This window comes from Piliocolobus tephrosceles, chromosome 19 (genome assembly GCF_002776525.5).
Source record: "Piliocolobus tephrosceles isolate RC106 chromosome 19, ASM277652v3, whole genome shotgun sequence".
Classification (NCBI taxonomy): domain Eukaryota; kingdom Metazoa; phylum Chordata; class Mammalia; order Primates; family Cercopithecidae; genus Piliocolobus; species Piliocolobus tephrosceles.
The window spans coordinates 11,000,348-11,013,650 of NC_045452.1; the positions used below are offsets into that span (position 1 = coordinate 11,000,348).

At 49.3% G+C, this 13,303-nt stretch overlaps 1 protein-coding gene across 1 annotated transcript in view; it reads right to left on the minus strand.

The window, feature by feature from the left end:
• The window catches only part of NIPSNAP1 (nipsnap homolog 1), a 31,749-nt gene that overhangs the window by 1,755 nt on the left and 16,691 nt on the right, over positions 1-13,303 (minus strand). The window contains exons 5-9 of the mRNA XM_026448660.2: positions 5,281-5,351; positions 4,995-5,135; positions 4,661-4,692; positions 4,219-4,313; positions 2,385-2,468 (exon numbers count right to left, since the gene is read on the minus strand). Of these exons, the coding sequence (XP_026304445.1) occupies positions 2,385-2,468; positions 4,219-4,313; positions 4,661-4,692; positions 4,995-5,135; positions 5,281-5,351 (423 nt within the window). The remainder of the gene's footprint in view (positions 1-2,384; positions 2,469-4,218; positions 4,314-4,660; positions 4,693-4,994; positions 5,136-5,280; positions 5,352-13,303) is intronic.

The following is a 13,303-nucleotide window of genomic DNA, read 5'->3' on the forward strand; positions in this document are numbered from 1 at the left end:
AGATGGGGAGGGTGCAGCCTAGAGAAGGTCAGCTCAAGGTCATCCAGGTTAGACTCTTTCCTCCAGCTCAGAGCTTTTCAAACTTTAATGTGCATCCAAATCACTAGGCAGTTCTTGTTAACGTGCAGATTCTGATTCAGTAGGTTGCAGGAAGCCTGAGATTTGTCATTCTTCTTTGTTTGTTTGTTTGAGACGGAATTTCACCCTTGTTGCCAGGCTGGAGTGTAATGGCACTATCTTGGCTCACTGCAACCTCCGCCTTCCAGGTTCAAGCGATTCTCCTGCCTCAGCCTCTCAAGTAGCTGGGATTGCAGGCATATGCCACCATGCCCAGCTAATTTTGTATTTTTAGTAGAGACGGGGTTTCTCCATGTTGGTCAGGCTGGTGTAGAACTCCTGACCTTAGGTGATCTGCCCACGTCGGCCTCCCAAAGTGCTGGGATGCAGGCGTGAGCCACTGCACCCGGCCGAGATTTGTCATTCTTAACAAGCTCCCAGGGGATGCCAATATTGTCAGTTGGGACCACACTTGATTTTGTTTTGTTTTTTATTTTTGTTTTTTTTTTTTTGAGACAGGGTCTCACTCTGTCTTCCAGGCTAGAGTGCAGTGGCAGGTTCTCGGCTCAATGCGACCTCCACCTCCTGGGTTCAAGCGATTCTTGTGCCTCAGCCTCTGGAGTAGCCGGGATTACAGGCTTGAGTTACCACGCCTGGCTAATTTTTGTATTTTTAGTAGAGATGGGGTTTCACTATGTTGCCCAGACTAGTCTCCAACTCCTGGCCTCAACTGATCCACGCGCCTCGACCTCACATGGTGCTGGGATTACAGGTGTAAGCCAGTGTGCCTGTCCTGTTTTTTATTTTTTTATTTTTTATTTTTGACATAGGGGCTCACTGTTGGGGTTTTTTTTTATTTTTATTTTTTATTTTTGACATAGGGTCTCACTGTTGCCCAGGCTGGAGTGCAATGCCACAATCATGGCTCACTGTAGCCTCAAACTCCTGGGCTCAAGTGATCCTCCCACCTCAGCCTTACAAGTAGCTGGGACTACAGGTGGGAACCATCATGTCCTGCTAATTTTTAAAAAATGTTTTGTAGAGACGGGGTCTCCCTGTGTTGCCCAGGCTGGTCTTAAACTACTGGCCTCAAGTGATCCTCTTGCCTTGGCCTCCCAATGTGCTGGGATTTCAGTTGTGAGGGATTCAGTTCCCAATGAATTTTCAATGTGTGGGATTCAGTTCCCACCATACCCAGCTGGGACCACACTGAATAGCAAGGCTCCTGCTACCTCCTTCAGCAGACACATTCTCCCTCATACCACTTGGTAAGTGATCACTGTAAGCTCCTCAATGGCAGGAACAGGCTCTTGTTCATTTATGTGCCCCTCAATCACCTCCTACCACAGTTCCCAGCACACGGTGAGGGCTCAATTAACACCCACTGATTCTAGGTGCTTTCAGGGTTCCTAGCAAAGTGGCAAATACCTTGAGCAAAAAACTTGTTTGAACCTGGGCACAGTAGCTCATGCCTATAATTCCAGCACTTTGGAAGGCTGAGGTGGGAGGACTGCTTAGCCTAGGAGTTTGAGACCAGCCTGGGCGACATGGTAAGACTGCATCTCAACAAAAACAAAAACCTTGTTCAAAAACATTTCCTGCATGCTTCCTTTGTGACAAACACTGGGGAAAGCACTTTTCATAAATGAGTTTGTGGGCCGGGTGTGGTGGCTTATGCCTATACTCACAGCACTTTGGGAGGCCGAGGCAGGCGATCACCTGAGGTCAGGAGTTCAAGACCAGCTTGGCCAACATGGTAAAACCCCATCACTACTAAAAATACAAAATTAGCTGGACATGGTGGCACATGCCTGTAATCCCAGCTACTTGGGAGGCTGAAGCAGGAGAATGGCTTGAACCTGGGAGGCGGAGGTTACAGTGAGCCAAGATCACACGACTGCACTCCAGCGTGGGTGACAGAGTGAGACTCTGTCTCAAAAATAAATAAAATAAAATATAAAATAACAGTTTGTAGAATCTTCCCTCACAGCCCTCTGATGGAAGCACTATCACCATCACCATCTTATAGACGAGGGAACAACTTCAGCGAGGTGAAGAACCGTGCCCAAGGTCACAATGGGCGTTCGCTAATCCACATCTCCTAGGCAGAGGTGTGGCCCTGGCTGTGTTATCATCCCCTAGAGCACTCACCTAGGCCTGCTGGTATCCTATGGAGTGTGCCACTGGGATAGAAACCCACTAACTCACTGTCTTAAAAGTGAGTTCCCCATCACTGGAGGTAATCAAGAAAGGCTAGATCTCCTTGCAGAGGGGATTCCATCCTCAGACAGGGTTCTCAGCAGAAGACCTCCAAAGTCTTCACTCACCTGTATAGTAGACATTTTCATCCCAGCCTCTCTTCCTCCAGGCAGCGTTTCGAGTCTCCTCCCGAGACTGTAGGTCTTTATAGGCTGTAAGAAAGGCACAGACTCATTCCTCAGGCACAGAGGATCGGATCCCTTACCCAGCACAGGGCCCTCTTCCCACTGCCCCCCAAACCCTGCCCTGCTGTCTCCTCCTCCCTAGATGCCTCCCTCGGACTGTTAGCAAACACTATGTGCTTTAATAATCCATCCAATCAGTACATATGTTAATATTGCCTACATTTATATTTCTAGTCGCAAACACTCCCAAGGGCTCCAGACTCCTATATCCATCTACTGCCTACTTGACATCTCTACTTTCGTGTGTCAGCATTTTTAATGTAACACTTCTGGCTGGGTGTGGTGGCTCACGCCTATAATCCCAGCACTTTGGGAGGCCAAGGCTGGTGGACTGCTTGAGGCCAGGAGTTCAAGGCCAGTCTGGCCAACATGGCGAAACTCTGTCTGTACTAAAAATACAAAAATTAGTCGGGCATGGTACTGCATGCCTGTAATCCCAGCTACTCAGGAGCGTGAGGCACGAGAATCATTTGAATTTGGGAGGCGGAGTTTGCAGTGAGCTGAGATTGCACCACTGCACTCCAGCCTAGGTGACAGAGTGAGACTCCGTCTCAAAAAAAAAAAAAAAAAAAAAAAGTAAGAATTCCAAGGGCCGAGATTACATTCCTGACCCCACTGACTTGCTCCTTCCCTAGACCTCCCAGACTCACTAAACAACACACAGCAGGTCAAGCATGAACCTGGGAGCTCTTCTGGAATGCCCTTCTCCTTCTCTTGCCCCACACAGGCAATTCATCCACAAGTCCTGTTGGTTCCACCTCTAGACTAACGAATCTGTGGACTTCTCAGCATCCCACTGCCCCATCCCCTCCTGCCTGAACTAGGGTAATGGCCTCCTGAAGCTCTGCTTTCTCTCTTGCTCCCCTACCAAGCACCCTTAACAAAGCAGCCAGAGAAATCATACTAGAACAAAAATCAGGTCATATCACTGCTGTTTGAAACAGTCTCTCACTGCATTTACAATAAATCCCAACTCATTCCCCCTCTCCTGATCCATCTCCCCACATTCTTCCTTACTCACTCCACACTGGCCTCCTTGCCATACCGCAAAACCCCGAAGGCCTTTCCCTACCACAGGGCCTTTGCACGTGCTGCTCTGTCCACTTGGAATGGTTTTGCCTAGCAATTCACAGCAGGCTCCTTCTCATCCTACAGCTCTCAGCTCACATTTTACCCCTCAGCTTACATTTTACTCCCTCAGAGAGGCATTCTTTGTCTATGTAGACCAATGTAGATCCCCTGTGTTTTTCTTTTTTTTTTTGAGAGCGAGTCTCGCTCTGTCGCTCAGGCTGGAGTGCAGTGGCGCGATCTTGGCTCACTGCAAGCTCCGCCTCCCAGGTTCACACCATTCTCCTGCCTCAGCCTCCCGAGTAGCTGGGACTACAGGCACCCGCCACCGCGCCCGGCTAATTTTTTATATTTTTAATAGAGACGGGGTTTCACCGTGGTCTCAATCTCCTGACCTTGTGATCTGCCCGCCTCGGCCTCCCAAAGTGTTGTGATTACATGCATGAGCCACTGCACCTGGCCTCCTTGCCTGTTTTCTATAAATATTATTTGTAATAATCTGAAATTGATCTTTTTGTGACTTTACATCTAAGATAGTGTCTCCTGCTAGAACATTAAGTTCTATGAGGACACTAATGCAACCCCATTGGCTACAGAGAATGATGACAGAGAAAGAGAACAAAAGGCTCCTGGAAGGTCTTCAACCTACCCCAGAGATGGTGCACCACGTAGAGCTCTCCTATCTGTGAGAAGAAGCCGCCCACTGCCTCCTGGTTCTCCTGCCGGTACTTGATGGCCCGAGCCCTGGAGAAGGCAGAATAATATGGGAATAATATGCAGAAGCCAGGGCTGGTGCAGAGGGTACTGAGGCTGATTTCTTGGCCACATCCCACAGGAGGGGCCTAGGTGGAACCCACGGTTCTCCGCGATGCTGAGGGAAAGTGCTGATGGTGGGGTGTTCTACCAACGGAGGGCTCACAATCTTCTAGGAGATCCTCACCTCCTAGTTGGATCCTTCTCCCAGATCCATGAGGGGCAGAGGGTACTGAGTTCCCTGTGATATGGCCCTGGAAAAGGTGGCCCACCAGGGGCCTTGGTGGGGCAGGTGAGCAGGGTACCTCCCCAACCCCAGTCCTGGTGCTGCCACTTACCAGTTGTTCCCCCACTCGATCATGGTTCCTGGCTGAAAGAGAACCAAAGGGATGATGGGAATGAGCCCCCACCTCAGATTCATAGCATCGCAGCCAGGCAAGGAAGGGAAACTACCCTGTCTCCCCACCTCCTAAGCTCCAGTGACCATTTGGCCTCATTTGCAGGCCCTGACTCATGCCTGGTATGCATGTTTGCACACATGTGTACACGACTCTGCTCTGAGCCCATAGGGAGGGAGAAGCCAGAAGCCCCAGTCTAGGTGTTGGGACAGGTGAAAGCAGCATTGGAGCAGGGAAGTTAGGGGGCAGGAGGGGGTCCGTCAGAGGGAGGCACCTTGAGCTTGTATGTCCTCAGCTCATAGATGTTGGGACCCAATCTGGGCTGTGGCTCATTCCAGAAGCTGAACTCGAGGAGCAACTGGTTTCTCCTGGACAGCAGCATCTGGCTCCGCTCCCTTCGGAACTCCAGGTACTCCTGTGGGCATAGTGGTAAAGGCATGGCTACCAGGAAGTGTCCTCCATCCTGACAGTGTGCCTCATGGGGTGGCAGAGGAGAGCCCAGCACAGGGCTGGGCTGCATCCAACATCCAGAGAGGTGTGCTGAGTGGACACTAACATACCTTATTGTTTTTGAGCTTGTTCATGCAGTCCATGAGGGCTGGGTAGCCACCTGAGAATCGCCACAGGTGCACTGTTGGGGGTGAGAGGTTTAGGTCAGTGGGCTGCTGGGACCCCCAGCAGATGACCTCCCCAAGGTTGGCTAAGTGTATATGTGGTGGGGACGGGGGAGGCAGGTGGCCTGCTTCCCTGTAGCAGCAAGACTCTCTGAGTTCCCTCTGCCTTGGTGGAAGACCATGCTGGGGAGAGGATGATCCCAGACACAAGTCTAGGAGACCTGGATTTGAGCTCCAGCTCTGCCCAGTAGCCTTGGATGGCTCTACGCCTCAATGTTCTCATCTTGAAAATGGGAATAATATTCCTACCCCACCTTCCTTAAATAGCAACAAGATGTTTCCTGTACCCTGGAAGCAGTGGCATGCATAAGGAAGACCACCAGGCCTTGGAGGGGCAACTGGACAAAAGGACAGGGGAGAACTGATGGGCTGATATGGAGCATTCCAAGACAGTGAATTGAAAAAAGGAACCAAGGAATAGAAGAGCTTGTGTGGTATGCTACCTCATGTGTTGAGGGTCAAGGACATCCAGAGATGCTAATTTATGCATCACCTCTTAATGGCGATTTAAGAGATTAACAGTAGACCAGGGCAGCGGCTCACGCCTGTAATTCCAGCATTTTGGGAGGCCCGGGCAGCTGGATCACCTGAGGTCAGGAGTTTGAGACCAGCCAGACCAACACAGAGAAACCCCGTCTCTACTGAAAATATAAAATTAGCCGGGTGTGGTAGTGCATGCCTGGAATCCCAGCTACTTGGGAGGCTGAGGCAGGAGAATCGCTTGAACCTAGGAGGAGGAGGTGGTGGTGAGCCAAGACCACAACATTACACTCCAGCCTGGGCAACAAGAGCGAAACTCCGTCTCAAAAAAAAAGAGATTGACAATAGATGCCCCTGTGACACAGCATGGAGGCCTGTGGGGCCTCAGGCAGGAGGGAAGCCTACTTTGCATGGAAAACTCTTTGTACTGTTAGAATTTATAAAAATCCTAGGCCGGCGCGGTGGCTCATGCCTGAAATCCCAGCACTTTGGGAAGCTGAGGAGGGCGGATCACGAGGTCAGGAGATCGAGACCATCCTGGCTAACACAGTGAAACCCCCATCTCCACTAAAAATACAAAAAAATTAGCTGGGCATAGTGGCACGTGCTGGTAGTCCCAGCTACTCAGGAGGCTGAGGTAGGACAATCGCTTGAACCCGGGAGGCAGAGGTTGCAGTGAGCCAAGATTGCGCCATTGTGCTCCAGCCTGGATGACAGAGCGAGACTCTGTCTCAAAAAAAAAAAAAAAAAGAATTTATAAAAATCCTATTATTGGCTAGGCGCAGTGACTCACGCCCATAAGCACTTTGGGAGGCCAAGGCAGGCAGATCACTTGAGGTTAGGAGTTCAAGAGCAGCCTGGCCAACAACAGTAGAAACCCTGTCTCTACTGAAAATACAAAAATTAGGAGCTGAGTGCAGTAGCTCATGCCTGTAATCCCAACACTTTGGGAGGCCAAGGTGGGTGGATCATTAGGTCAGGAGATCGAGACCATCCTGGCTAACATGGTGAAACCTCGTCTCTACTAAAAATACAAAAAATTAGCCGGGCGCAGTGGCAGGTGCCTGTAGTCCCAGCTGCTGGGGAGGCTGAGACACGAGAATGGCGTGAACACGTGAGGTGGAGCTTGCAGTGAGCCGAGATCGGGCCACTGCACCAGCCTGGGTGACAGAGCAAGACTCCGTCGCAGAAAATAAATAAATAAATAAATAAATAAATAAATGAAAATCATATTATCTGCACTGAACTGAACAATGTCCCCTCAGAATTATGTCCACCCAAAACCTCAGAACGTGACCTTATTTGGAAATAGGTCTCTGTAGGTATAATCAACCTAAGATGAGATTATACTGGGTGGACGCCGAGTCCAGTGACTGGTGTCCTTATAAGAAGTGGGAGATCTGGACACAGGAGAACACTGTGTGAAGACAGAGACACATGGAGATAACAGCATGTGACGAGGGAGGCAGAGATTAGAATGACAAGTCTACAAGCCAAGAAACACTAAGAGTTTCCAGCAATCCCCAGAAACTGGAAAAGGCAAGGAAGGGTTCTCCCCTAAGGCCTTAGGAAGAAGGACAGCCCTGCCCTGTCAACACCTTGATTTGTGACTTCCAGCCTCCATAACTGTGACAGGATAAACCTCTGTTATTTTAAGCCACCCAGTTTGTGGTATGTTGGCCGCCCTGGGAAACTAATTAACTCCCAATAACAAAGAAACCTAATTAATTGTGGAGGAGAAGAAAGGAAACAGTTTTGCCATCCTGTGAGCAAGGCTGGGCGAATCAGCGGAAGAAGGTCCCCAGAGGATCACACGGGCAGACTAAAGCTAAGGACGGCTGGCTGCCATCGGTCTGGAAGCTCAGACTCTGTTAACTTCCCATCCCCATCCCCAGCCTGACCTTCACCTGCTTTTTGATTCCATCTGTGCCTTGATTTTCCCATCTGCAAAATGGCCTGACCCTATGGTTTAAAGGCCTCTTTCTCAAAGGAAATGGCAAAAGTACTGTATGGATGGAAATCTACCAAAACGAGGAATGCTGACCTGTGGAAAATGGATTAACGGAGAAAAGTTACAAGGACAACATCACTGGCAAGAAGAAAGAATTTTCTTTCTTTTTCTCTTTTGCCCAGGCTGGAGTGCAGTGACGCGATCTCAGCTCACTGCAACCTCCACCTCCTGGGTTCAAGAGATTGTCCTGCCTACGCCTCCCAAGTAGCTGAGATTACAGGCGTGTGCCACCACACCCAGCTAATTTTTGTATTTTTGTTTTGTTTTTTTTTTGTTTGTTTTTGTTTTGAGACAGCGTCTCACTCTGTCGCCCAGGCTGGAGTGCAGTGGCACGATCTCGGCTCACTGCAAGCTCCACCTCCCAGGTTCAAGCCAATCTCCTGCCTCAGCCTCCCGAGTAGCTGGGACTACAGGTGCCCACCACCACACCCAGCTAATTTTTTGTATTTTTAGTAGAGACGGGGTTTCACTGTGTCAGCCAGGATGGTCTCAATCTCCTGACCTTGTGATCTGCCTGCCTCAGCCTCCCAAAGTGCTGGGATTACAGGCGTGAGCCACTGCACCCGGCCAATTTTTGTGTTTTTAGTAGAGACAAGGTTTCACCATGTTAGCCAGGCTGGTCTTGAACTCCTGACCTCAGATGATTCACCCGCCTCGGCCTCCCAAAGTGCTGGGATACAGGCGTGAGCCACTGCACCCAGCCAAGGAGAAGGAATTGTCTAACAATTATGGTGCTCCCTGTAGGAGATGGATCAGTGGTTCTTACAAGTTATTAAAATGTAGATTCCTGAACCCTACTCCCAGGGTACAGCTCAACATGATTTGGCTGACTCTATGTGAGGGACTGAACTTCAAGGTACAAAAAATGTAGGGTATGCTTTAAAAAGTCAGGATCAGCCAGGCGCAGTGGCTCAGACCTGTAATCCCAACACTCTGGGAGGTTGAGGCAGGAGAGGAGCACTTGAGCTCAGGAGTTTGAGACCAGCCTGGGCAACATAGCAAGACCTCACCTCTACAAAACAAACAAACAAAAAACAAAACAACTAGCCCAGGCATGGTGGTGCATGTCTGCAGTCCCAGCTACTCGAGAAGTTGAGGTGAGAGGATCGCCTGAGCCCAGAAGTTCGAGGTTGCAGTGAGCTATGATCATGCCACTGCACTCCAAACTGGGTGACGGAGCGAGACCCTGTCCCAAACAGAAAAATTAAAAAAAATTAAAATAGGCCAGGGGCAGTGGCTTAAGCCTGTAATCCCAGCACTTTGGGAGGCTGAGGCGGGTCGATCACCTGTGGCCAGGAGCTCAAGACCAGCCTGGCCAAAATGGTGAAACCCTATCTCTACTAAAAATGCAAAAATTAGCCAGGCATGGTGGTTCATGCCTGTAGTCCCAGCTACTCGGGAGGCTGAGGCACAAGAACTTGCTTGAATCCAGCTGGTGGAGGTTGCAGTGAGCTGAGATCACGCCACTGCACTCCAGCCTGGGAAACAGAGTGAGACTTGGTCTCAAAAAAGAAAAAATAGAAAAAGTCAGGATCCCATCCCTCAAAGTTCATTTCACAACTAGCAAATGCTGAAGAGAATTCAAGGAATACTGCTGGAGCTGATCAAGTCAAGCTTAAAATGGGAAAGCTGTAGTGGCTGAAACTGAAGGCAATTTGGTTTTCTCTTATTCCCTTAGCCACATATCAGTGTCTAGCCAGGCATGATAGCACACGCCTATAGTCCCAGCTACTCAGGAGGATTGCTTGAGCCCAGAAGTTCAAGTCCGGCTTGGGCAATATAGCGAGACCCTGTTTCTAAATAGAAATAATAAAAATAAAACATAAATAATATGTTAATGTCTGTTACTAAAACCAAATAATTGATTAAGGAGATACACCTATCTATCTGTAGGTCACAGATTATTTTCAAAGACACACGATTATCGGGGCTGTCAAAGGATGAAACAGGTTGGCTTACAAGTGAGCTCTTCATGGTTGGGAGAATTCAAGGGAAGTTTAGAAGACCATCTGTTATAGCTGTGCTATGCAGACAGTCTAAACCAGTACTGTCCAAAAGTACTTTCTGCATGAGCCCTGTGTGTGTGAGTAAGCATTTGAAATGTAGCTAGTGGCCAAGTGCGGTGGCTCAAGCCTGTAATCCCAGCACTTTGGGAGGCCGAGACGGGCGGATCATGAGGTCAGGAGATTGAGACCATCCTGGCTAACACGGTGAAACCCCCTCTCTACTAAAAAATACAAAAAACTAGCCGGGCGACGTGGCAGACGCCTGTAGTCCCAGCTACTCTGGAGGCTGAGGCAGGAGAATGGCGTAAACCCAGGAGGCAGAGCTTGCAGTGAGCTGAGATCCAGCCACTGCACTCCAGCCTGGGCGGCAGAGCGAGACTCCATCTCAAAAAAAAAAAAAGAAATGTACCTAGTATGACTAAGAAACTGAATTTTTTCTTTTTAAAAATATTTTCTTCTTTTTTTAAAATATATATATATATTTTATAGAAGCAAAGTCTCATTATGTTGCTCAGGCTGGTTTCAAACTCCTGGCCTCAAGTGTTCTTCTCACCTCAGCCTCCTAAACTGCTGGGATTATAAGCATAAGCCACTACACTCAGTACTGAATTTTTTCTCTTTTAGAGACAGGGTCTCACTGTGTTGCCCAGGCTGGAGTACAGTGGCTATTCACAGGTGTGATGGTATTAAATCACAGCCTCGAACTCCTGGGCTCAAGCAATCCTCCCACCTCAGCCTCCCAAGTAGCTAGGACTACAGGTGAGCACCTTGGCACACATTGAATTTTAACTTTTATGTAATTTTAACTAATATAAATTTCAACAGCTACATGTGAGGCCAGAGTGCAGTGGCTCACACCTGTAATCCCAGTAGTCCAGGAGGCCAAGGCTGATGGATTGCTTGAGTCCAGGAGTTCGACACCAGGCTGGGCAACATAGCGAAACCTGTCTCTACTAAAAATACAAAAAATTAGCTGGCTGTGGTGGCACACACCTATAGTTCCAGCTACTTGGGAGGCTGAGGTAAGAGAATCATCTGAGGCTGGGTGGTCAAGGCTACAGTGAGCCATGATCACACCACTGCACTCCAGCCTGGGCAACCAGAGTGAGATGCTGTCTCAAAAAAATAAATAAATAGGCCAGGCGCGGTGGCTGACATCTGTAATCCCAGCACTTTGGGAGGCTGAGGTGGGAGGATCATGAGGTCAGGAGTTCAAGACCAGCCTGACCAACATGGTGAAACCTCGTCTCTACTAAAAATACAAAAAAATGCCGGGCACGGTGGCTCAAGCCTGTAATACCAGCACTTTGGGAGGCCGAGACGGGCAGATCACGAGGTCAGGAGATCGAGACCATCCTGGCTAACACGGTGAAACCCCCTCTCTACTAAAAAATACAAAAAGCTAGCCGGGCGAGGTGGTGGGCGTCTGTAGTCCCAGCTACTTGGGAGGCTGAGGCAGGAGAATGGCGTGAACCCGGGAGGTGGAGCTTGCAGTGAGCCAAGATCACGCCACTGCACTCCAGCCTGGGCGACAGAGCAAGACTCCGTCTCAAAAAAAAAAAAATACAAAAATTAGCTGGGTGTGGTGACATGCGCCTGTAATCTCAGCTATTCAGGATGCTGAGGCAGGAGAATCACTTGAACCCTTGAGGTTCAAGAACAACTTGAGGTTGCAGTGAGCCAAGATTGTGCCACTGTACTCCAGCTTGGGCAACAGTACAGAGCGAGATTCCATCTCAAAATAAATAAATAAATAAATAGCTAAATGTGGTTAGTGGCTATCATTTTGGACAGTGTAGGTCTAAATTTGAGGTCCCTTTGAGTGGCTGAGATGCTGTGAGTCAGCCAAATTCATGTGTGGGTTCTTATAGCTGGTGCCAACTTTGGTGTGTCTATTAGGGTGGGATGGGGCATGCTAGGGGTGCCCCTGGGACTGTAAGACACCAACTTAGACAAGAAGAACCTCTATTTATTCCACAAATATGTACTGCATATTGGGGATTCACCTATATATGGAGACAGACAACTAAACAGGCAGCTATAGGGGTACATGATCAGGGCATCAGGAGGTAATTACTGAGGCCTGGAGAGCTAGGGAAGGTGCCTGACCCAGCCCAGATGGAGGAAATCTCGGCAGCCTTCCAGGAGGAGGTAACATCTATGCCAAAATAGAAAAGTGAATAGTCCAGGCACTGTGGCTCATGCCTGTACTCCCGGAACTTTGGGAGGCCAAGATGGAAAGATTGCTTGAGCCTGGGAGTTTGAGACCAACCTGGGTAACATAGGGAGATCCCGTCTCTACAAAAAATTTAAAATAGATTAGTTGGACATTGTGGCATGCACCTGTGGTCCCAGCTGCTCGGGAGGCTGAGGTAGGAGGATTGCTTGAGCTCAGGAGGTTAAGGCTATGTAAGCTGTGATCACACCACTGCACTCCCTACTGGGCAACAAGACCTGATTTCAAAAATAAATACATAAATAATGAAAATTTTAAAATGAATAAAAATGAAAGGCCAGGCACGATGGCTCATGTCTGCAATCCCAGCACTTTGGGAGCCCAAGGAGGCAGGATCATTTGAGTTTGGGAGTTAGAGACCAGCCTGGGCAACATGGAGAAACCCCGTCTCTACCAAAAAACACAAAAAGTAGCTGAGCATGGTGGAGCGCACCTATAGTCCCAGCTACTCAGGAAGCTGAGGTGGGAGTATTGCTTGAACCTGGGAAATTGAAGCTCGAATGAGCCAAGATTATACCACTGCACTCCAGCCTGTGTGACAGAGCAAGACCCTGTCTCAAAAACAAAAGGCCGGGAGTGGTGGCTTATGCCCGTAATCCCAGCACTTTGGGAGGCCGAGGCGGGTGGATCACCGGAGGTCAGAAGTTCGAGACCAGCCTGACCAACATGGTGAAACCCCATCTCTACTAAAAATACAAAATTAGCTGGGAGTGGTGGCACATGCCTGAAATTCCAGCTACTCAGGAAGCTGAGACAGGAGAATCTCTTCAACCCAGGAGGTGGAGGTTGCAGTCAGCCAAGACTGTGCCACTACCTGCCAGCCTGGGTGACAGAGCGAGACCCTGTCTCAAAAAAAAAAAGGAAAAGGCCGGGCGCGGTGGCTCAAGCCTGTAATCCCAGCACTTTGGGAGCCCGAGACGGGCGGATCACGAGGTCAGGAGATCGAGACCATCCTGGCTAACACGGTGAAACCCCGTCTCTACTAAAAATACAAAAACTAGCCGGGCGAGGTGGCGGGCGCCTGTAGTCCCAGCTACTCCGGAGGCTGAGGCAGGAGAATGGCGTAAACCCGGGAGGCGGAGCTTGCAGTGAGCTGAGATCTGGCCACTGCACTCCAGCTCGGGCGACAGAGCAAGACTCCGTCTCAAAAGAAAAAAAAAAAAAAAGGAAAAAAAA